We start from the raw sequence: 24,657 nt of genomic DNA on the forward strand, positions 1-24,657 counted from the left end.
GGACTAGTCCTCAAGAGCAGTCATTCCCCAGGAGCCAAGAGCACTGTGGTTTTCTTTGTGCAATACTTCATTTACTCAGCTTCAGGGTCAATTTCAACACTCTTATTATTCCATAAAGCTGAAACTTCACCTTTAAGAAAAAGAATTAATAATAACAACAGTAATAGAAATAGGTCAAGTGTATTGTAGGTACTGCTTCTTTAACCTTGCAGTGGTGAGCTGATACAGCCTCTTGGGAGGAGGTGTATTTCCACAGTGTAAATACTCTCACTGTGGCTCATGTCAAGCTCTAGGTGGTTTATTAGCTAGCCTACAGAATTCCCGAACACGTAATTACTAGTTCTCCTTCTTCACATGATGCTTGTAAGGCACTTTTAGCTCTTAAAGACAAAATTACTTAAGGAACTACATGGGAAATTTAAAATGATGCAGCTATGCATTTGAATATTAATCCTGGTTTTTGATGTGATCTCCAGGATGATTTTAAATCATTTTACCCTCATTTATCATTACAGAAATTGGCATTAACCCTAAAATTGGTATGGTAAAATAAAAAATTCTGAATAGTCAAAGCAATTATGAGAAAGAACAAAGCTATTTCCTCACTTCATAATGTATTACAAAAGTTATAGTAATCAAAACAGCATGGTGCTGGCATTAAAACAGACACACAGAACAATGGAATAGAATTAAAAGCCAGAAATAAACCCACACATAGGCATCAAGTAATTTATACAGAAATAAACACACATACAGTCAAATAATTTTTGACAAGGGCACCAAGAACCCATAATGGGGAAAGGACAGTCTCTTCAATAAATAACACGGGGGAAACTAGATACCCACACACAAAAGAGGAAAACTGGGCTCCATCCTGCAGCACTCACTGACCTGAAATAGATTAGACTTAAATGTAAGACTTAAAACCATGAAACTCCTAGAAACACAGGCGAAAGGCTTTTTGACACTGGTCTTAGTAATGATTTTTTGGATATGACAAGCAAAGCAAGGGGAACGAAAGCTAAAACAAGCAAGTTGGGACAACATCAAACTAAAAAATGTCTGCACAGCAAAGGAAAACATCAACAAAATGAAAGTCAACCAAATATACAGGGTCCAAAATATATTGATTTGTATGAGTGTTGTACTGTATTTGTGCAATACTTCATTTACTCAGCTTTAGGGTCAATTTCAACACTCTTATTACTCCATAAAGCTGAAACTTTATGGAGTATATTTGACTCATATATGTATGAGTCAGTATGTCTGACTCATACCAGTCAATAGCAAAAAAACAAAAACAAAACCCAATGTGATTAAAAAATGGGCAGAGCACCTGAGCAGCCATTTTCCTATGAAAAGATGCTCGGCATCATTGCCATTCCCTCCTCCAGGGGATCTTCCGGACCCAGGGATCGAACCTGGGTCTCTAATGTCTCCTGCACTGGCAAGCGTGTTTTTTACCATCAGCACCACCAGGGAAGCCCAGTCATCACTAGACAAATGCAAATCAAAATGACAATGCAATATCACCTCCCACCTGCTAAGATGGCTATTATCAAGAAGACAGGAGATAACACATTCTGGCAAAGATATGGAGAAGAGGCAACCCCCATGCACTGCTGGTGGGAACACAAATGGGTGCAGCCACTACTGAAAGGAAGATGAGGGCTCCTCAACAATTTAAAAATAGAATTAACAAAAAAGGTTTACCATATGATCCAGGAATGCCACTTCTGGGCAGAGATTCAAAGTAAAATTACTATCTCAAAGAGATACTCGTACTTCCATGTTCATAACAGCATCATTTACAACAGCCAAGACAAACTAAGAGTCCATCAACAGACAAATGAAGAAAATGTGGCATATGTCTACAATGGAGTATTACTCAGTCATAAAAAGGAGGAAATCCCGCCATTTGTGACAATGTGGATAAATATGGAAGTCATCATGCTAAGAGAAATAAGCTAGACAAAGAAAGACAGTGTATGATATCACTCATATACAAAATCTTAAAAAACAAAAGCAGAATTCATAGGAACAAAGAACAGAATAGTTGCTCATGGGCTGAGGGGACAAGTGAAACGGGACGATGCTGATCAAAGGGTACCAACAATCGGTTCTGAAATGAATAGGTTCCGAGAATCCAATGTTCAGCATGGTGCCTGGAGTTAATCATGCTGCATCGTACACTTGAGACCTGTTATACACTATGTGGGAAAAGACTCTGAGAAGAGCATATACACATATACATGTCACTGAATCAGTCTGTTGTACACCTGAGACGATAACAACATTGTAAATCAACTAAATTCTGATATAAAATTAAAATTTTTTTAAAAAGGAAATTTGCTAAGAGTTGGTCTTAAGCATTCTCACCACAGAAAGGTAACTCTGTGAGTTGACAGCTGTGTTAATTAACTTAGTTGTGATACATATTTCACAAACTCTATGTTTATCAAATCATCACGCTGTGTACTTTAAATACATACAATTTTATTCATTAATTATACATCACTAAAACTGGAAAAAATACAGATGTGAAAGAATTTTAAAAATTAAAATTGTTACCATTATATTACTTTTGATATCTCTTTGAGAGGGATTTGAAACAAAATATATCCATTTAAAAAAAAAAACCACCCATTAATTGACTAAAATCCTTAAGATTTAACTCTTTTCTCATTCCATCAGTTTTGAAGTAAATAAGGTGAGGGGTTATTTAAGAATGTCACTTACTATTTGTGAATACGTATGATATTAAGGCGGAATGTATTATAATTGTGTTCAAATTTAAAGACCTCACAGATTTTTGCTTTTGTTTGTTTAGGGAAAACTAAATCCAGATTGTTACTTCAAAGGTGAAAATACTCAGGTCTGGAGAAAAAACAAAACTAGGTCAAGGCCTCAGTAAGTCAGTATGAGATAAGCTGCATTTGACAGTTTTTACACTAAACCTGCAGCCTCTGAGCCTCTGCTTCAGCTCTCTAAGCCATCACAGAGTTTACGAAGAAACAGTGGTACTACAACAACCAGGGTGGTGTATATTCAGTTGTGTATGACAGGTTTCACTTCTGTCCCTTATGAAATCGCTATGAATTTAAACGTGTAGCATGCAGAAAGACAGCTGTAGCATCCAGAGACACAAACCTAAGCAACCCAAGTATCTTTGCCTGGATAAATGCAAGTGTAACGCTCAACAAACACTAAAAGTATGTGAATGAAAACTGAAGTCTAAGGGATTTACAGATCAACTTCGACTCATAATTTCAGCCTGAAATTAACAAAGACCCTTAACCTTTCTTTGGAGAAGATATTTGGCATCTCTGACTAAAGTTAATGAATAATTCTAGAAAGAAAATTCTAGGAATTTCTAGGGAAAAATATAATAAAGGCCAATGAGTTAAAGTTGTTATATTAGTTTTAGAATATTGCTTCTACACAAGAACTACTTGAAAAGTCTAAGTCGCTCAGTCGTGTCCGACTCTTCGCAACACCATGGACTATGCAGTCCATGGGATTCTCCAGGCCAGAACACCGGAGTGGGGAGCCTTTCCCTTCTCCAGGGGATCATCCCAACCCAGGGATCAAAGCCAGCTCTCCCACATTGCAGCTGGATTCTTTACCAGCTGAGCCACAAGGGAAGCCCCCAAAACTACTTACTGGCATGCATTTTTTCCTTCCTCAAATGTGCATTAAGTGCAGGGTCCTGGGAGGGTAAACTTTGTCCATTAATTGCCTTCCTAAGACAATCTGGATTCTTCAAAGTGATCGAAAAGCATTAGTCAACAATGAAGTAAAGAAGCCGCTGAGCCATTTTTAGTTAAAGAAAAAAATAGTTTGTTTCTCTTAGAACTGTTATTTCATCAAACATGCCTGTGAATGTTTAAGATACATCATTATCCACCAAGACATCAAGATACATCATCTTGTTACCAATGATGTACCAAGATATCTCACTATCATTACTACCAAGAAAAAAAAAGAGCTGCCAGTTACATTGGTATGCCATCAATTGTGGAGATGTTAAAATGTGAAAAAAGAAAAAGTGTTTTAGAATCAATTGACTGCTGTTGCATAAGGCTTTTGACCCCGAATTTTGGACAAAACTGCCTGCAAGAAGAACCGTAACAGTGCAGGCGGGTCAGGAGTCCCATGTAACCCGACCTTCTCTCCCTACTCGCGTCATGTTCACTAAACTTTTTTTAAGGAAAATCATTTATCATTTGTACCAAACAGAAATTAGGAAGAAAATAGTTAATGGAAGCTAAATATATCTCTTTAGAGTATTTTCTGTGTTTCTTATTCTTTTTAAGGACAAAGAGTTGCTGCCTTTCACATGCTGTTTGGGGAATGTGTCAAACACTTCTGAAATGTCTAAAGGTTACCGGTGTGCACTCCCCTCCCTCATTCCTTATTCTGACAGCCACAGACACCAGGAGCCAGAAGGGGGTCTCAGAAACCACCTAAGCTGAGCCTTCATTTTCAAGAGGTACAAACTAAGCCTTAAAATACATTGGAGGCAGGATAAGACCTCTGTGATTTGACCTCCATTCTACTAGCTGCTAGATTCTAAACATTCTGCTCAATTATTCCTACCTTAGTTTATGAAGGACAACTCCACAGAGGAGTCTTTTTTGTCTACTTGTCTGAATTTCCTCCAACTAATTTAATGAGGCTACCTTTCTTTAATACTGCCCTTCAAATGGGACAGAGAGAGTCTGAAACAAATTTCTCAAGGTTTCTGAGATCTTCCTTCTCAGTCAGATTCAGCGACAAAGGTTCGTTATGTTGCATATAATGAATGAGGGGAACTTTGTAAAGCAAAAAAAAGAAGAGTAAAAGCAATGTATTCAACATTTCCTCATATTGTCCCTTTCTCAATAAATTTTTTAAATGAATGCAATGAAATATGTTCCTCTTGTTTAACATAAGACACTACTAAATCATTCCCGAATGTAGGAAGCATCTCAGGGTGACTCAATCCCAACCAAGCCCTGCATGTAGTACCAGTCCTGAGAGACACTCCAACAAGTAAAGCTTCACGGGGACCTCCCCGGTGGTACAGCGGTTAGTACTCCCGCTTCCAAAGCAGGCCACGCTGGTTCAATCCCTGGTCATGGAGCTAAGATCCCATATGCTGCCTGACTCAGCCAAAAAAAGAGCTTCATGGGAAGACACTTCCACAAGGCAAAGAGTAAACCATTCTAACTCCTGTGCTGAACTGTGTATAATAACTTAAAATCTTTCCCTATCTCAAAAGTCCAGCTTGATATTGCTAAGTTTTATAGGAAATGCCCTCAAGAGGCAGTCCACATTCCATGAAATAGAGAGGCTATGATCTCAGGGTGATTCCAGAATCTCCACCAAACATGGCAGCACCAGGTTTGTCTGAAAAAGAACAAGAACACCACCTCCTCCCAAACCACACATGTTCCAGGCATTGCTGTTGTTACACAGGCCAAATGTCCCACTATGACCTTCAAAGAAGACACTACTGCTGTGATCCTAGGATTAAGATATGCTTCTGCTTCTGTCTAACCTCACCATGAAACACAGGGTTTAACTCTGATAATGAGTTTTCCACCCTATCCTATAAACTCAGATCAACTGAAATCCCATGGGCCAATCACTACCAAGACATTGGATACAGTACCAGCCCAGTTCATCAAGACATTGGATCTCATGTTTCTCTCACCCTTAGATGGAGTACTGTCCTCAACAAGAGACATATTTGGCAAAAATATCCCAAACCAAGATGGCCAACGGGTTAATGTTCCTTTCTGAGCTCTTCCATTATGCCGCTTCCTGCGTCTGAGGGCTGGCAGGCAGGGCACCCCGTCAGAGCTGCAGCACTCTGCAGATGTCTCTGCTGTGTTCGGTCAAAATGAAAAGGAGACAAGATGGCCTTCTGACAACAGACAGCTGTCAAGGAGGTGACACGCTTGCTCTTGGCTGGCAGATGAGCGGCACGGAGGTGACACGCGCTTGGCTAATCAGCCCGGCCCTTGTGGAGCTGCTCAGATCGGCCCATGAAGTGACAGCATGCACCGCCTTCAACTATCCTGTTCTCAGTCTCACCGTGTGTCTCTCTCCCTCACCCACTCGGGTGTGCTGAGTACGGTTGGAAAGGCTCTGGTCAATACAACATGTGTAGAAACCCACATCAAACCAAAAGAACGTAGGAAACAAGAACAGGCAAAGGGAGCCCCGCAGCAGAATGATCCAAAATACAGCAGAGAGACAGACTTACCTAGTCAGATCAGGCTCATACCGACACGACACAGAGATACCATGGCAGGTAACCAGGCAAGGGACAAGAGGATCCGCGTGGCCTCTTCCCCATGCTCCATCCTGTCGTTTGCCCCTCCAGCCACCAGGGGGCAATTTGGGGCTAGATCCTGGTAGAGGAGGCTGGAATTCTGAGCTTTTACAAATACTTAAATATTAGAAGTGGGAGTAGGGGTGGAGTGCCTGGGGAAAGCAGCGCTGAAGAGAGAGACTCAGGGGACCCGGAGAGGGGAAAAGTGAGCTCCTCAAAGCTTCCACTGATTTTCTTAATTAGTGAACTCCTAAGCTCAAAGATGGCCTTCCCTGGTGGTTCAGCGGTTAAGAATACTGGCCAGTGCAGGAGATGTGGGTTCAGCCCCTGAGTCGAGAAGATTCCCCTGGAGAAGGAAATGGCAAGCCACTCCAGGATTCTTGCCTGGGAAATGTCACGGACAGAGGAGCCTGGCGGGCCACAGTCTATGAGGTCATGAAGGAGTCGGACACGACTGGGCGACTAAACAACAAGACAGACCCTCTACACTCACGAATAGATGCAGGATTCACGGAGGAGCTGCCCGACGGGCCTGGCAGGTATCCTAAACCATGGACAGGGAAGAATGCCCCTCCCACTCTCCCTAGCTCCTTCCATCTCGCTCCACCTTCCTCTCCCACTCCCCCACTGCTTTTACTTCTCTTTGGATTCTGAAAGAACAGCTGGTTGGAAGCAGCGAATCAGGAAGAAAAACAAGTGGAGACAGCCAAAGCGGATACAGCGTCAAATCTGTGGCTGTCCACCTGCAGCACCGAAGTCGAAACCGCAGAAGTCTGTCTCAGAGAAAGACGAGTTTAACAAAACACAAACTCACTGGAGTGGCCGCTCTGGCAGCAGAGCACTTCCACAGTCACTATCTGCCCTGACCACTTTCATTCTGACTTTTTCAGCTCCCCCAACCAAGAGACCGATCCACCTGCTGGGCTGAAAATACAACCCCAAAGGTTTTTATAAAATCATTTTTAAGAGATCATTGAAGAGTGAAAAGGAGAAGTGGGAAGAGGAGATACTGGGGACACGTGTCCTTTGTCTTTTGAGAATCAGAGAAAAAGTCCGAGCTCAAGGCTTTCCCAGGTCTGCTCCAGCTCTGAGAGCTCGGGAGGGTCCCTACAGATGCCAAAGCCTGGACAGGATGACAACTATCACTCCATCACCACAGGGCGGCTCCACTGCGGAATATCCACATGACCACTGCCTCATCCCTGGAAGACAAAGCAGTCTTTTTTTGAGAAAGATGTAAGAAGCTATTCAACCTCCATCTGCAATCGTGACCAACAAGTAGGAACAGAGCCAGGACAGAGTCTGAGACTGGCCACTGTCTCTCCCACACCAACACCTACGGTTTATCAGCCAAACCGGCAGGCCCTGCCTCCCGCCAGCTGCCAGGTAGCTGAAGCAGCACAGTGGGTTCCCCCACCCAGGGGATCCCCGTGGCAGGGTTGAAGGACCATGTCACCAGGATGTCAGCCAGTCACTGAGTTCCAAGGGCATGGGGCACTCCAGCTCCTTCCACCGCCCATGCTCTTTGGAAGCTGTCGTCATCCACATAGACCCAACTCTAGGACACCAAAATGCACCAACATCACACAGGCTTGAACACTCAGATCACTTATAAACTCTTCACCACTGTTCCAGCTAATACCAATATGGGCACCTTCTGATAGAAAGCCATTCCCTCTCATAGATAAGCATAAATAGTCAAGAAGCAGAACCACTACAGCGTCTGGGTCAAATGTCAATTTGTGATATACAGTGTTGTAGTTTTGCCCAATTTTCATCAGCACTGAGTATTTCTAATATTGAATTCAGCCTTTTATCTTTAGTTAAGAAAGTGATGCTTACTATGAAAAAGGAATCCAACAATTCAGGAGTATGTCTGGCAAAAGAGAAAGTATTTGCATACATATGAAAACCAAGGCAGTCATTCCAGGCAAACCCTGCCCATCAGAGCAGTGATGGGAGGGGCCTCTGGGACCATGCCACGCCCCTGTCTCTTTCACCAGCTAGAGCTCTTTCCCCAGTTGAAATACTGGGAGGGTCCGGCCCTCTGTCGTGCAGTCTCCACTGTTCCCTGGGAAGATGGGGACCAGTGGGGATGCCCGGAACGGCAAAAGCAGCCACCTCCCAGAGGAACACGGGCTTGCCACCTTAGACATCTCCTCCTGGAGCCTCTGATACCCAGGCACCATTTTTATGCTAGAGCAGAAGAGGGAAGAAGGCAGTCATTTCCCCTAAAGGAAGTTATTATTAAGGATGAGCCCAGGCTCTAGAGGTATTAGGACTGCAAGGAGGTTGGACAGCCTCACTGCCCCTCTCAAGCGCCAAGTCCAGTTCAGGCTTTCCTGGAATCCTGCCTGTGCTGCTCTGAGGCTTTTAATCTCTAAGTTCATTCTGCATCTTCTTTCTCTCGAGAGAACATGGTGTGTACGTAAGCTCTTGCTTATGGCAGATGGACCTTCCAGGAATCACATCCATTGAAAATAAGAGCAGTGACTGTCCCACTCAGCCAGGCTCATGGTTTGGTTCTGACCAGAACAACAGCTGTCTTATCAAGCCCCTGGGTTGCTGAAGATAGGAAAGCCTCTCTCCGTTCCATTAGGGCTGCCAGACACCCTATCTTGCACACTTGCTTCTTAGTTGCTGCAAAGCTTTTACATATTTAGGGAGCTTTTCCATCAAAACATGCTGGAATGGCTAGAGGCTCCGACACATGAATGATATCTGCCCACATGTGCTTTTTATACAAGTTCACAGCCCCTGGTCACTGAGGGTAAACAGTGTTATCAGGGGTTATTATGGATTTAGTCAAGTATATTTCGTTCCTGTCATTTACAAGCACTTGTGTTGGCTGGTATTTACAATGTCGAGACTCTGTCACTTTGGCAACCTTCTGAGACAACATTTTTCCAGTGTTACAGTGACATTTCAAAAACTCAGTATTTACAAGCAAATGACACCCTCTGGCTCCGTGACGATGCGATTCAGTGGTAGCTGAACAAAGGGACACTCCTCTAGAAATTTCTTCAGGATGTATTTCCGGCTACTCCTGGCTATTACATCATGGTCCAGGGCAGCCCTGTGGCCTTTGGAAGGAAGAGGCTACAAAGACATCAAGTATTAAGAAAATGTCACTGTCACATACTACTGGCGTGTTAACTGCTGTGCGGAGGTTCACGTGAACAGGGGCTGCTGAATGATGCTGATAAGTCTCTTAACATCTCTGAGCTTTAGTTTCTCATGTCCTACTAAGCGGCCTTGGGCAACCAGGTGACATCTGGTTACTTTAACATTCCATCCTTCTGCATTTCAAAATTATTCAGAGAGATAAAACTCGTATCATCATTTTTTTCATATCCTGTACTGAGTTTATGGGAAAAGAATCCCATGCAATAAACAGAGAAGCCAATCATGATTGCTCAACTCAGTTCCATCTTCCCTGTTCCAACACCCCCACCCCTGCCCCATCAAGCAAGATGGACCAGGAAGACTGAAGGAAGAGGAAACCTGACCGACAAAACCACAGCTGGTATTACACTCACCCCTGAGCCTCAAGGCCTGTCCAGTCTCAGACAGACCACAGTTCTTTACAGCGTGACCATGGTCCTCTCGGCAGTGGAGGAGAGGTGCAGCTGCTGACAGGCAACAGATGATGCAGGAAATGTGCACCGGAGACAGTCAAAACATTCTGTCTTGACCCTCTAAAGACAGTAATCTTGATCATATAGATTGCAGGCTCCATCATACCATCTTTAGAAATGCAGTCTTGGGATTTCCCTGGCAGTCCAGTGGTTAAGACTCCACGTTGCCAATGCAGCAGTCACGTCCAGTCCCTGGTCAGGGAACTGCTGTGTCTGACGCTTTGCGACCCCACAGACTGCAGCCCACCAGGCTCCTCTGTCCATGGGATTCTCCAGGCAAGAATGCTGGTGTGGGTTGCCAAGCCCTCCTTCAGGGGATCTTCCCAACCCAGGGATTGAACTCAGGTCTCCCACATTGCAGGTGGATTCTTTACTGACCGAGCCACAGGAACTAATATCCCATATGTTGTACAGCATGGCCCAAAGATTTTTTTTTAATGCAGTATTCCCTACTACTTGTGGTCCCAGTGCAGTAAGTTAAACAATACGTAAGTTAACAGTGAGAAGAGAGCCAGAACCAGCTATGAGGAGACTGGACTAATGGCTATCATAAAAAGCTTCAACAACTGGATAAGGAAGCAGTAGGGAAAATGACAAGTCTGGAGCCAAAGGACCATGTCCCCTGGTCCCCTCTCTGCCACTTACTGTTCATAGTGACAAAAAGGCTGTGAATCTCTGCTTCATTATCAATAAAATGGGGATTAAAAACAGATCTTCCCTCACTGGCATCACAAGTTACATAACTCTTTATTGCGGTTGGTTCGTTTCCCCATTGACTCATCCATCCACTGACTCCGGAGCACTCACTCGTGTCCCCTGTTAGGCACTGGGGAGGGATGGCAGGCCCAGTCCTTGGTTCTCACTGGCTGCGGAGAGTGTGGCAACTCTGGCTTGGCAGAGTGCAGTGCGTCAGAAGCTACCTGGGCCCAGAGAGAGCCACCTCGTTCTGGCCTGAGTCTAACACGAGGGCCCTGAAGGGAAGAGTGTGTGAGCGGGGCCTTGGACGGAGAGTGTGAGTCATCCAGTGAAGGAATATAAGGGGAACGAGGGGCAAGATGAAGATGTCCCAGGCCAATGGAAAGGCCCTTGTGAAGACAGGGAGAACCACTGACGAGCCCTCAAGGGAACCCGGAGCGGCTCAGTGTGGCTGGAATACCAGGTAGCAGTGGTGAGTGGGAAAGACAAAGCTGAAGGCCAAGGCAGGGGCCAGGCTCTCTAGAGACCATGCATCATGCTAAGGCTGGTTCCCTGAAGCATGGGGAGGTGCTGGGCCAGGGTGTAACTGCCTTGGGGAGTTTTGGAGACAACCATTCCAGCAGTCTTGTGAGAAGAAGAAGGTGGGGATGGAGGGCAATGGAGGGGTGGGCTCAGCGTACAGGAAGCAGAATCGATCAAATCTGAGAACTGAGGGTTTATGGGGATGAAGGAGGAAGTCTAGGAGGGTGACTGGGGAGCAGTTGCAGTCGCCAAGCCAACAGACACAGATGGAAAGACTAATCCTGAGAGGAAGTTCCACCAATAAAATCCATGGTCAAAAGTACAATACCTGAGGTGAATTACCTCATCAGTAATGGCCAAATTTTAGTCTAGCCCCCTGAAAAATATGTCTCAACCGATGTGAGAATATCAATGTGAAAACGTAAGCTAGAGCCTCACGTTAGGTGACTAAACTGTTATTAGTTCAAACCCTCTACCAAGAACAGTGATAACATGATCTTGGGGGGCAGGGGATACGGTGCTATTACATAAAACCTTTATTAAACACCCAAATGAAGGGGTGGTGGAGTAACTATTGTTGGATGTTCTGAGGTGCTCCACTTGCTGGCTGATTGTCCAGAGTTGACCTAGGATGTATGTGTTCTATTTCTAGAACAGTATGTACAAATAATCTAGAGCACTGATAAAATTATTTGCAACCAGGTAACTAAGGGAGACATTTTGGATGAAATTCCACAGGAGCCTCCAATCCTGGCGTCTGTGAGTAGCTCCAAAGTCACACCATGAAACGTGAGGGGGTAGTACAGCCACCTAGGATATAATGAAATATAAATATGCTTTGTAATCAAGTATGAAATGGCTTCCCTACTGGCTATAACAGTAAAGAATCTGCCTGCAATGCAGGAGACCTGGGTTCCATCCCCGGGTCGGGAAGATCCCCTGGGGAAGGAAATGGGAACCCACTCCAGTATCCTTGCCTGGAAAATCCCATGGACAGAGGAGCCTGGCAGGCTACAGTCCATGGGGTCACAGAGAGTCGGACACGCCTGAATGACCAACTGTAACTATGAAATGGAGACAGTGTGAAGTTCGAGAATGATAAGACAGATGTGTTTTCTGCAAAAGGGAACAAAAAGGAAGTTCTCCTAGAAATAAATCAAAGGGTAACCCCTTCCCTCACATACAAAATGCCAACGTTAAAGTACTCGTCTCGTTGACAAATTGGCACCCAAGGTTTGCACTCTGAGAACACATCCAAGCAAGTCTTACTTGGTAGTAAAGTGGGAGTAGGGCTGAGAGAAATTGGTCTGTATTAGTGCCTCCTGTTGGGCTGGGACAGTTAAATGGCAGAGATGCAGACCGACTCCTCGAGGGACGATGTCAAGGAGGAGCAGCTGTTGACACTGCTCTTTGCCGCATGTCACCGTCCACAGCAAACCTCTTCCCCCGCTGACGTTGTGTTGTACCAGTCACTCTACACATGACAGTTCTGAACTGCAGAGCTCAGAGTGACAGACAGACTTCACAGTTCAACAGTACTGGTAATGGATCTTTCCACAGGAGTGAATCACACCCAAGGAAGAAAGTTCAGTTGACGGGGACGCTTCCCTTGTGGCTCAGAGGTTAAAAGCGTCTGCCTGCAATGCGGGAGACCTGGGTTCGATCCCTGGGTAGGGAAGGTCCCCTGGAGAAGGAAATGGCAACCCACTCCAGTATTCTTGCCTGGAGAATCCCATGGACCGAGGAGCCTGGTGGGCTACAGTCCATGGGGTTGCAAAGAGTCGGACACGACTGAGCGACTTCACTTTCACTTTCACAGAAGTGGTATAGCCTGAGTGAAGTTGTGTTCTCCAACTCATGCGTGAGCTTTGTGCAAAAAATTTGCTTAGAATTTTATAATGAATTTTCTACTAAAAACACTTAAAAGCTGAAATACTTGTAAGATCTTGAATTCTGATTCTCCTGGGGTTTTAGATCTGAGCAGTGACTCTAGTACTCAGGCTTGTACCGCCATGAGTCTGAACAGGAAATTTCCTGGTTGATCACAGACAGAGCAAAATCTCACAGATCCAGGCAACCCCAAGTGAAACCAAATGACCGTAGGTCTTAACCAATCAAAAAAAGAAAATTCATCATTGAAACATCCAACTATTTTTAAACCAAACTGGTGATCAGTAACGCAACCCGATTTCCTATCTTCTCTATGGCAACTGTCACTGACATTTATTTGCGACTTCCTCCTGTGAAAACATCCACCTTTCAACTCTCATCAGAGAATATCTTCTAAGTCTACACTCACTTTGGGTCAGGGACCCATCTCTTACTCCCTCTGTCCATTTCATATACAGTCCTTCTGAAGAAGACAAAATATTCTTTCTATGACACTATGTCAAGTCACCTTCATGTTCTCTCAAAAAGGTATATGGTTTTCTTTCTATTTATATAGGTGGCATCTTATCTTCAGACTTTTCCATTATAACATGAAACAAATTACAAACGCTTCTTCTTAGCTAATCTTACATGGCTGTAAGAGTGGCATAATTAACTCATAATGAATAACTATTCATATTCACTATTATATAACCATACAATACACAAATATTGACACCCTACATACCTTAAGTGAGAAGAAAGTTATGCTTGGTTGATTTCACTGAATATTTTACTAACACTTCTGTTTGAATAAAAATTATTTTATAGGCATAACTACTGATGCAATCTTCAACAAAATATTAATGCTAAGGTAAGGGATTTAATCCAATACGAATCCACCTATATAAGCTTTGTATCACCTACTAACTCATTCCCTCTTCATATTATTTCCTATTCTATTAGGATAATCAAATGGATCTCAGAGAGGCTTATAAAACTCTCTATCAAAGCATAAGATAAGAATTTTATCCTGATTTTATAACCTTTATTTCTATCTGATAGTCACTTCAGAATTGGAGGTATATTTTAGGGTCCTTTCCTTTTGACTTATTTATCCTGTGTTGGTGGTAGCCAGACTCAGTGTTTCCTTCCCGTAGCTTTTATATGTGTGTGTGTGTGTGTAAAGATGAGGGGAGAAGGAAAACAAAACTAAGAAAAAATGAAAGTGACTTATCAACAGAGTATGAGAAAAGTTAGCTACTTAGCAAAATAAAAATAACATATTTAGTGATTTGTAATATAAGAATAAAATGAACTCACTGGGTCTCAAGAGGTTTGCAATATGATCTTTGCAAAAGGTATCTTGCCAATTTAATTGAGGTAGGAGTTATTTAATTTTTTTACAGGTATAGTTTTCAATAAAACTACATATGCCTATAATACTGCAATGGCAGATGTGTCTCGATTATTAGAGGTGGGCTCAAGGGAATATATACAATGGATCTTGAAATCTGTAAGCAGCTGTTTTGGGGGGGCAGTGAAATGATGGGGGAGGGCACTGTACCACACACATGTTCCTTAAGTGCAGCAATGTTTTGTTATTTTACTGCAGGTGTATTACAGAGATGAAATTTAATAACTTACTGTATATAATACCAATAAAACTGAAAAGATTCAGTGCCCTGCTGTTCATTACCGTGGTACAAATGAGCTCGGATTATTTTGTGTGCATGCACGGGTAAAACCCTGACCCACAGAGACCCCCACATCTAGAGCTCTGGAGGATGATCACTGCTTGAAAAATCTTAGGGATGTTCTTCCTTAATCGCTTTCATATCATTGAATTGTCATCCCAAATTCATGTAAACGTGACTTTGAGGTGGGTTAAAAATAAGACATAGTTGGTATTTTTTTAAAGCATCATAGAAAGCCTTTACCGAAGAGGTCTTTCAAAAAGACAGGTTAATGGAATCAAGGGTTATACAGATTTCCTTAAGTACCATAACAATATAACAGTGATAATATATTCTAGCCAACAAAATCTAGAGAAGGGCCAGTCTAAAGATGCTATCCCACCAGATTTTAACTGTGAAAAAATATTTGTGTATTAGGAATGCTAAAGCAAATACAACTATGTACACATGCCAGTTTTCTCCTCGAAAGAAACTACTTCTGTCAGATTAAAAATAACACAGTTAACATTATAGGTACTTGCTTTAGGAAGCTCAGTTTTGTTTATCTGTGAGTGAAAATGTAAAGAAACCTACATAAACAAAGAGAAGGAAATGGCAACCCACCCCAGTGTTCTTGCCTGCAAATTCCATGGACATCAGAGCCTGGTTGGGCTGCAGCCCATGGGGGTTGCAGAGAGTCGGACACGACTTAGTGACTCAACAACGAACAAAGAGAACACACACACACAATTTTTCAAAGGATGGGGTTCTTCAATTCTAAGCAAGTTACCACCATCGGGCACAGCAGCAGACTCATCACCTGTTTCTTTCTTAAATAATTATTTCTACAAAGATGATGGGGTTTTGCTGGTAACTTGCAATGTTCTCACTATTTTAACTTGGGGTTTTAGTTTTAAGAGTTTCAGGAAAATTTCCTAGTGATGAAACCATTTCAAGAAATATCACACACAAAGGAATAAATGGTTCTCCCATTCCATATTGAAAAATTCCTCTAATGCTAAATTGTGAGTCTACTGTCTTTTTTATGGAAAGAAGCTAGAAGGCTACAGTGATTTCTATAGGATGGGCAGGTATATTTCAACACGTTCCTTCGTCCATGGGATTTTCCAGGCAAGAGTACTGGAGTGGGTTGCCATTTCCTTCTTCAGAGGATCTTCCTGACCCAGGGATCGAACCCGGGTCTCCCTCGTTGTAGGCAGACGCTTTACCGTCTGAGCCACCAGGGAAGATGTTTCAATAACAAATTTTACCAATTATTTAAAAACAATTAAGTCAGTTGTTTAGTCATTAATTGATATCCCCTCTCTTACTTATGTATCAAAAGTTAGATGAATTATAGTCCTACTTACTAGAGGTTATTAAAAGCCCCCAAATACTTTCCATGAGAAAAGAGAAGTTCATCTGGTGAAGTTTCATTTAGGATAGAAGGAGTTCATGTTTTTGGTGTCTTATAAACCACCTCGAATCAATTTCAATGGTTTTTATGCACTGGTTGTCCTGAACTGTCTGTACAACTTGTGTATGTTTCTAACATGTATTTGTCATTTTATATATTTCACGAGTTAAATGCCACACAAAAAAAATTACTAGGTCACACTTAGGAGCCTGAAAAAGGTATTGCTCCCAGATTTCACTCTATATAGTTCTCGTATTGGGGGAAGAATAACTTGATCTACGAAGAATCCAAATTTGTGAAGCAGCAAACCATATTCTGCCTGCACCGCACAGAAAGGAAGGCCCAAAGATAATCCATACATTTTTAAGAAAGTGTTCATGCTGTTGCTAAAATGTGAATTGGCATATTCTACCCCAGCCTCGTCACAGGAAATCTTCACTGGTTTTAATGAAATTGCACATGCTAATTTTGAGGGCATTACAGAATAGATTATTTATACAGTCACATGTGGTACATTTTTCATTTTTTTTTTTTAAAGGTTGGGCTGTGAGGATCCCTGCCTTCCTCTCTGCCTTCCCTACCACTATGGCTCCAGTTCACCCTGAGAAGATCCTCCATTCTAGGCAGTATATTAGATCCAGATTCTCTACTCTCTACTGAAAGTGGTTTTCCAATGGGCTCTCATACAGACCTATTACTGAGTCCAAAAACCTCACCATGAGCTCCGGCAGCAGGGAACCCAACTTAGAAAAGCACTAGCTTTAAAACCAGGCATTTCAGGGTCCAAAGCCTGGCTCTCACACTTAGCTGGGGGGACTCTTTGGTCTGCTTGCTTTACCTCTCTGAGCATCATTTTCTTAATTATTAATTATTAAATCAGCCTGGGAACTTATACTGGCAGCTAATATTAGTCCTGTCAGCTCCCTCTAGAATGAGCCCAAACTAACATTTAGAAATTCACTCACTTTGACTTTCATTCATCAGCCAAGTCTGGGTTGTGAATGGATACACGGATTCACTGTCTCAGTGATCCTTGACAGAGCAACTTAACTGGGCATCACAGTAAGCCACTTGACTCAGTGGGTCAGCCACTGACGGTCAATCTTGTGAGATCTTTAAGGACAATTACTACAATGTAGAGGAGCAATCTGAGAATTTTAGAGAAACAATGGTGCTTATGGCAAGATTAATAGCTGGGGGCACACAGATTGTCACTAGGTTCCAAATTATAGCAAAAGTATACTAGAGTTTATGTGTAAGGAAATACAGCCTATAATTATGTCTTCCCTTATGCAATTGAAGCATTTCCGACCATTAGCTTGAATCATAACCTATTTTTCTTATCAAAATATCTTAAGAAATTTGAAGGCTGCTTTAATACTGCCAGTCTCCTCCAGGTAAGGAACCATATTTAATACAAGGATTATTAACACTATATTTTCTATGTATGAACACTGAAACTGACAGCACTGAAACGAACAATCAAAGAAATCTCTTTCATTGTCAGCTATCAACATAGAAGGAATGATGGAGTTTTTTTTTTTTTTAATCACTAGTTCAAAACCCTCTGATTCAGGCAAGTATCCTCAATACGTGCTAAAACTATCAGGTCAAAGATTGTTAGGGAACATGGGCACAGGGATCTATGCCCAGTGCTAAAAAATCAACACAAAGACTGTTTGCTAATTACAGAGGGGGAATGTTTCTTTACAATGGACAGATTTGGGGGTCTCTAATTCTACCAAGTTGGTAATGTTAGTGTCACCAACAGCAACACATCTTGACATTACATGCCTCCAGATAAAACACAGCATAAAGCACATAATCTACGAGATATTCCGGGCCAAAATGTTTAACTTCCATCTGAAACAGCCTTTCAGTCTAATTTTCAATTTGCAAGCAAGACGAGTAACAAACAGCACCACAGAGAAATAGCCCAACAGTTCAAGAAGGGGACACTTTTTCAAGTCCACCAGCCTGCTCTCGTTAAGGTAAATGTCACTTTTTAAAAAATTACAGGAATCGCTCTAGTTTAAAAGAAATTCTAAAGAGACACAAAAACAAAATATCATGCATAAACACAGTGTTGGGGGTGGGCTGGAGGGGGAAAGAGATAATAAAGATATTTTCATGGGGACAATCAAAGAAATATGAATCAGGATTGGGAATTAGATTAGGAAACTCTGGTTAGTATCTTAGAGGTGATAACACTATTTGAGTGTTCTTAATTTTCAGACACACGTGATGAAAAACCTAAGGGTGAAATCTTAGGAGATCTGCCACTTAAAAATGGTGCACTGAAAAATACATGCATGTATATGCACGCGCACAAAGCAAACCAAACAGATACTTTTCATTGTTCGATTTTTCTAACTCTTCTGAGAACTTGAAAATTTATACTATGTAGGATTAAAGAAAATTTTGTAAATTTAATGAATGGTGTTTGATTCTTCCTCTTAATATCAAGAAAGCTACCAGTGGGGATTGAAGGCAGAGTATACAAGAGCTTCCCTTTGTTTTTCTCCTTTGTACCTACCACTTCACTGAAAGGCCAATAAATATTTGTTAACCGATGCAATGAAAAAAATAGCTCCATTCTCCCCTCTGGTGCATGCTGGACGGCGGTCGGGAGAAGGGTATGCCCACAGCAATGCCCCCCAGACAAAGGAAACGCAGCCCGAAAACCAGTGCTAGGCACAGAGCGGAGATGCCATCACCCTGCAGACCTGGTGCCTGAGATGTCTGACACTGTGGTGATTTTCAATATCCTACCCCACCACCCACACCGGCACATTCAGAAAGGATGGGCCTGGAGTCTGACCTTTGGTTCCAACAACACCGCCACCGGAAACCGAGAACATCTCCAATTCCCTCCCTGGGGAACCTTCAGACCTGGAAAGACGAGGCCACCCGGCTAGGACTCAGGCCAGGAAAATGAGAGACAAGTGACTCTGCAGGATCTGACCCTCTACGTCTTCCAGAGTCTGCACAGCACGGTCGAAGGAAGGGCTCCCAAAAGAGCCCCATATCTTCTTTGAGAGGATATGATTTTCTGGTTTTCTGAAGCAGGAAAACACTGCTCACACAGGACTCTTCAGATTTCACCCTCTCAAAATGACCCCAAACGTGATGCCGGGGAAATAAGCCTCAGGCCATCACAATCCCCACCGTGCCAGATACAGAGATCACACGGGGCCGGATGGGGCCAACGTGGCCCCTGACTTCAGGAGTTTACAGAATCTGGTGGAAACCACCATTCCACAAACATCAATAAGGGCACATTCGAAAAGCACCATGAAGGCAAAGCTGAGCGCCAAGACAGTACACGGATGGAAGAGATTCCTAGGAAGGGCGCAGAGAGCCAGGTACGGATGAGGGCATGCTATAATCAAACATTTAACCATAATGTGAAGTTAAAAACCAAGATGTATTTCTGCTTGCACAAGACCTAAAAGCCATTTTCATAAGAAGAGACAAAGGATCTCATGTCTTTTCTGTGTATATCCTTTCTATTTTTACTGTGATCCTTTCCGTATCAAAAATAAAAAGAACTGAAATGAGAAAATCCATTCTTAAATGTGTAATATATACGTTTAATTTCAGTGAATCTAAAACGACTCTATGAGCACGCTAAATCACATACAGAGAAGACCCATGTCTTCTGTAGCTGCAAAGTTTCTGGAACTCAACAAAACAATCTGAGGTTAGGCCTAATTCTTAAATCCCATCGGCTTTAAGAACGAAACATCAAGTAACTTTATCAGCACAGTGCTATTTGATTACCTGCTGAGAAAGAAAAAGAATGTGGATAAGGTTAGAGCCTTGGACTTCACTAGAGAAAACAAGATAGTGGCTCGCATATTCAGTTGTGGGATTTTGTATGAAGATTTCAAGGCATCTTACTGATGTTCAGAATGCCCCTCATTTTCACTGCCTTTTAAATAAAGTACATATGCAATATAGTCCCATGTCTTGAATAATCAAATTAAGGCAAGAAATCTAAAAGCTTTGTTAGGGTCAGCAGCTATACTTGATTTTGAACACAAATCTTTTAAACACAGTAGATTCCTACAGAACATTCTAGGAAATCATCAAAGTTAGCTGCACATTAGAATCACCTGGGGAGTTGTCAGAAACGCAAAGGCCCAGCTCAGATTTGAGTTTAACTGGTCTCAGATAGGGCCCAGCTTTCCTTATATTACACACACACACACACACACACGTGCATGCACACACACACACACACACACACACACACACATAACCTTGCCCACAAGATATTAATAATAAAACCATCGCTTTAGACTTGGGCTATCTCCTAGAAAGACAAAACAAATAATCAATGCTCCACTTCCATTTAAGGGGATAACCTCTGCCTTAATAACAAGTATTTGTGTTGACATCACCACCCTCATTAAAAAAAAGATCTCAGGAAGATTAAAAAAAAAAAAAAAAAAAGGTTTGCAATCACCAAACATCCTATTCAAAGCAGCAAGAGAGGCCGAAAGCAAATGACATTTTTTCCTTTCGTCATGCACAGTGATGTCCATTAAGTACTAGCTATAGGCTATCGTATGAAGATCAGACTATCCTGCAAACGACTTTACTCCCTCTCATTTTGTTTCTGTCAGACTTTCCATTATAAATTACATTTTCTTTTTCAGTTCAAAAAAAAAGTAGTATGAGGTTGCAATTTGGCAAAAACATTTTAAGCCTGGGTGTAATTTCCGTACCCCAATTTGATTGAAATTAGTTTTGCCATATTTAGTTAGAACTAAAAAAAGTCTGTTTGGCCGCTTTGATTTCTATGGGTTTATGTTCTGTACAATTTCAAAAGGCTGAGAAGTTACCGACTTCATTTCTGATCATTTTCGGTGAAAATGCATTCATGAATTCATATTATCCCACTACTATTTTTAATGAAAACAATTTAATCGCTAATAAAGAACCTGCCAGCTTTTGTGTCTCGGCTAAAACGCCCGCTTTTTAAAAGTCCCATTCTATCACTGTCAGTGGTACACCCTCAAGAGACACATAACGGATATATACCTACACATATATATACTATGTATATATTAACCTGATGCATTCTGAAACAACACACATCTCAAAATAATAACGATTTATTTCTCCAAGACAGCAGTTGGCTACCTGTTGCTTACCACTGCTATTTCTCTGCACAAAACAAAAGGCTACCAGAACTGAAGAAGGATGTTCATCTATAGCAGTGCTTATTCCTGTAAGTCCACAGGATGACCAAACAAAAGGCTGCTGGAACTGAAGAAGTATGTTCATCTATAACAGTGCTTATTCCAGTAAGTCCACAGGATGCAGGGTTACAATACGACAAAGCAGTTTGGGGAGCTCCTCGGGGCATATCAGTTAAAGGATTTCCATCCAGCACCTCTCTAAGCAGGAGAAAACAACAAGCTCCCTCTCCACAAGTCACTCACCTTGCCACACAGTGGGGAATCGTTTCAGCTGTGATCTGCTATTTAGACTTGAAGCCCAACACACGGAGAGTCTGCCTTTCTTTGGGGTTTGCATAGCTGGTGTTGGAGAACAGGAATTCAAAAAGCAATTCGGCTCAAGAGAAACTCATTTTCACCGGAAGACACACTAGGGTCTGTTCTATTCTCAAATTTCACTGAAAGCAGAAATTCATAAATATGCCACCCTCTCCCTCTCCAACCCTGATTTCCTCAATTGGGGAATTTCCAAAATTGTGCTCTTTGCTTTCTCCTTAAGTGATCAACACCGTTTATGGCCACTGCTGAGCCCAAGCTGAGCACAGAGAGTCGGTCCTTGCGAGACTCACAACCAGGAAGCACAAATCAGAACGAAAGAAATCTCCACACTCCACGGCTAGATTATGAAGACTTTTTTAAAGAGAAGCGGATGCAGCCGCGCTCCTATATACAACAGAATTCTCCTGGACATGAACGTCTCAGAAGGAGACATTCCCCAGGCCAGACATTCAGCCATCACACGCCAGTGTGTCCACCTCTGATCCACCCTCTGCCCCTTGCCACTTCTCACCTTGCGTTTGCCCAAAAAAACGAACTTCAGTCGCACCCGAGGGCAGTATTGCCCACAAACCGAGGGAGGGTCTGTGTCCCGGCACACACACACTGACAGACTCACGCGGGCTGAGTGACGCTTTCACAAGTTAAGGGGCCTCGCGCTTACTCAGCAGAGGAAATCTTTGTGTCTGGGAGGAATCACGCCAATTCCTATTAGGAAGAAAGGATACAGGGGCGAGGAAGTCTATTCTCTCGTTGACCAGAAAAAGAGGCCGGGCGAAAACAGAGACCTCTGCCATGACCATCTGTGAAAAGGAAGGATGTTGTCAACTTTCTTCTCCCCAAAACTCAAACGACCTCTGCTTTGACCCTCAGAAACCAGATACACAGGAACAGGCTCTTCTGCGGGAATTGAGAGCTTTACACCAGAGACTCGCGCTCCGAGGCTCTCTGCCCGAGCTATCTACCCCGGCACATTTGCACTCACATTCCAAAGATGTTTCCGTCGCGCTGGAATGGCTGTAAATTTCTTTCCTGCAGAATTCTTTCCAAACAAACTGCCGTCAACTGTACTCTGCAGCGTGTGCAGCAGGGAGATCTTAAACCAGCACCGTTCACCTCATCACAGCAAACCTCTCAGATGCCGAGTATGACTGAACGGGTGGCTGGGCCAAAGAAGTAAACTTTAAAAATGCAAATCTCTCCAGCAGGAAAACACACACACACACACACACACACAGGACTCCACCAGAATTCCACCTTTCGGAACCTATGACGGATACCTAAAGGCCACCTCCTCAAGCAGGCTCTACTTAATGACTAAAACTGTCTGCTTACATTTTCCAGGATCCATGAAACAGCTTGTTCAAAAAAAAGCAAAATGAAATTTTTTCTTCCCCCATCACTAAAGAAGACGGGAGGGTGAGAGGGTGCAGGAGAACAAGCACTCCCCTCCCAGCACAAAAAGAACTTCATTTCTGTTTGGATGAATAATGTAACGCTAGAAAGCTTTGAATCTGAAAGAGAACCATTAAATTCTATCAAGAGTTTTCCAAAGTGAGAAAGCAATGCCCTTAGAAAAAGAAAGTCTAAATCTTTCAAGGAAAAAAAGAAAAAGATATGAAACATGTGATTAGTACCGATACTGAAATTAAAAAGAAAGCGTCTGTAAAAACTCAATTGTCTTGAAACAAAGCTTACACTTTTGGCTATGGATAGTATTTTTAGAACTGGGCTTTCTCTGGAGAGTTGAAAGTATGCAAATGCACAAAGCCCAGAGACACACACACACACACGCTATACCTTTGTATGACACTGGCATTTTATTATTTAATTAAAGTACTCTTATTTTTCTAGCTCACGCATGCCTCCCTTGAGACGGCTTTGCTGTTAGCCTGCTGGCCTTGACTTTCAGCCAAAAACAATTCAGAAACAAAAAGGGACAACAAATCATATTTTCACAGACATTTTTATCCCTCAATACAACCCTGTTTTCACACAACATCCTACAGCCCCTATGAAAACTATAATTTAGGGCAGTAGCCACCCAAAACCCAGGATCTGACACATGGCTGCACGAAGCATTTCCAGTGTAAGAAATTCTCAAGTTCTTAATTGCAAATAAACTCTTTTGATAGAACCACTTTCCCCGACATCGCTGGTTTGCAAACAGTGCCACTGGTACCGGCTGATGGATGAAAAAAAATAACAACAAGCCAGTGAATACATTGCTGATACGATGGGGTGTTTATGACTCTGCGCTCGGTGTCATTTCATTACCTTGTAAAAGAGTCAGGCATCGGAAGGTTTTCGGTGCCTCAGTGCCCCAGCCTCAAATGCATCACCTAATTTACAAAACACACTGATTCACCAGGCTCATCCTCTCAACCCTTCCCCGAAGAGAGACTCTCACTTACCTGGTGGCAACCCTGTAAATTCGATTCTCTCCCATAAGATGAGTAGGAGCCCCTTTCTGTTTTACCTGCCAAGAGAAACAACAACAACAAAAAAATGTAAATTGTGTTTTTCCTTAAAAAAAAAAAAAAAAATCTCCTTCAGGTAACAGACATCCACTTCTCTTCCCCGATGTTTACATACGAAAAGTAGGCACTACTGGCAATGTATGCAAGCAAGGCAGGGAATAACACTTCCCCACGCTGGCTATGCTAAACTGGAAAAAAATATCCTTCATTCCTATTCTTAGCCAAACTGCTCCACACTTCCAAAAACTGTCATTCCAATGGCCTCCACTTTCTCTAACAAACAAATTGTCATTCCTTATTTTCACTTTCTTTCTCGCTCACAAAATTTAAACAATTTCATTTTTATTTACACAGCAGGCACATTATCTATGTAATGACCCTAGCCTAGTCATTCCCATTGATTACATTGACACTTAATGGTGAGGCCAAAGCTAATCAATCAGGACTCTCCAGATGGTGAATAAAGCAAAGAAACTATTCAAAATTCTGGGTCTCTCTTCCTCTCTCTCTCT

At 42.4% G+C, this 24,657-nt stretch overlaps 1 protein-coding gene across 24 annotated transcripts in view; it reads right to left on the reverse strand.

Moving 5' to 3' along the window:
• The window catches only part of TCF4 (transcription factor 4), a 386,161-nt gene that overhangs the window by 171,704 nt on the left and 189,800 nt on the right, over positions 1–24,657 (reverse strand). For 19 of the 24 annotated variants that reach the window (XM_010818907.4, XM_059880880.1, XM_010818903.4 and 16 more), the window contains one exon: positions 24,080–24,144. In XM_010818907.4, the coding sequence (XP_010817209.2) occupies positions 24,080–24,144 (65 nt within the window). Of the gene's footprint in view, positions 1–21,593; positions 22,105–22,179; positions 22,576–22,650; positions 22,874–24,079; positions 24,145–24,657 lie in introns of those variants that run through there. The other 5 variants (XM_005224227.5, XM_024984331.2, XM_005224229.5 and 2 more) reach the window with 5 other exon arrangements.

The sequence above is a fragment of the Bos taurus genome, chromosome 24, assembly GCF_002263795.3.
Source record: "Bos taurus isolate L1 Dominette 01449 registration number 42190680 breed Hereford chromosome 24, ARS-UCD2.0, whole genome shotgun sequence".
NCBI lineage: Eukaryota > Metazoa > Chordata > Mammalia > Artiodactyla > Bovidae > Bos > Bos taurus.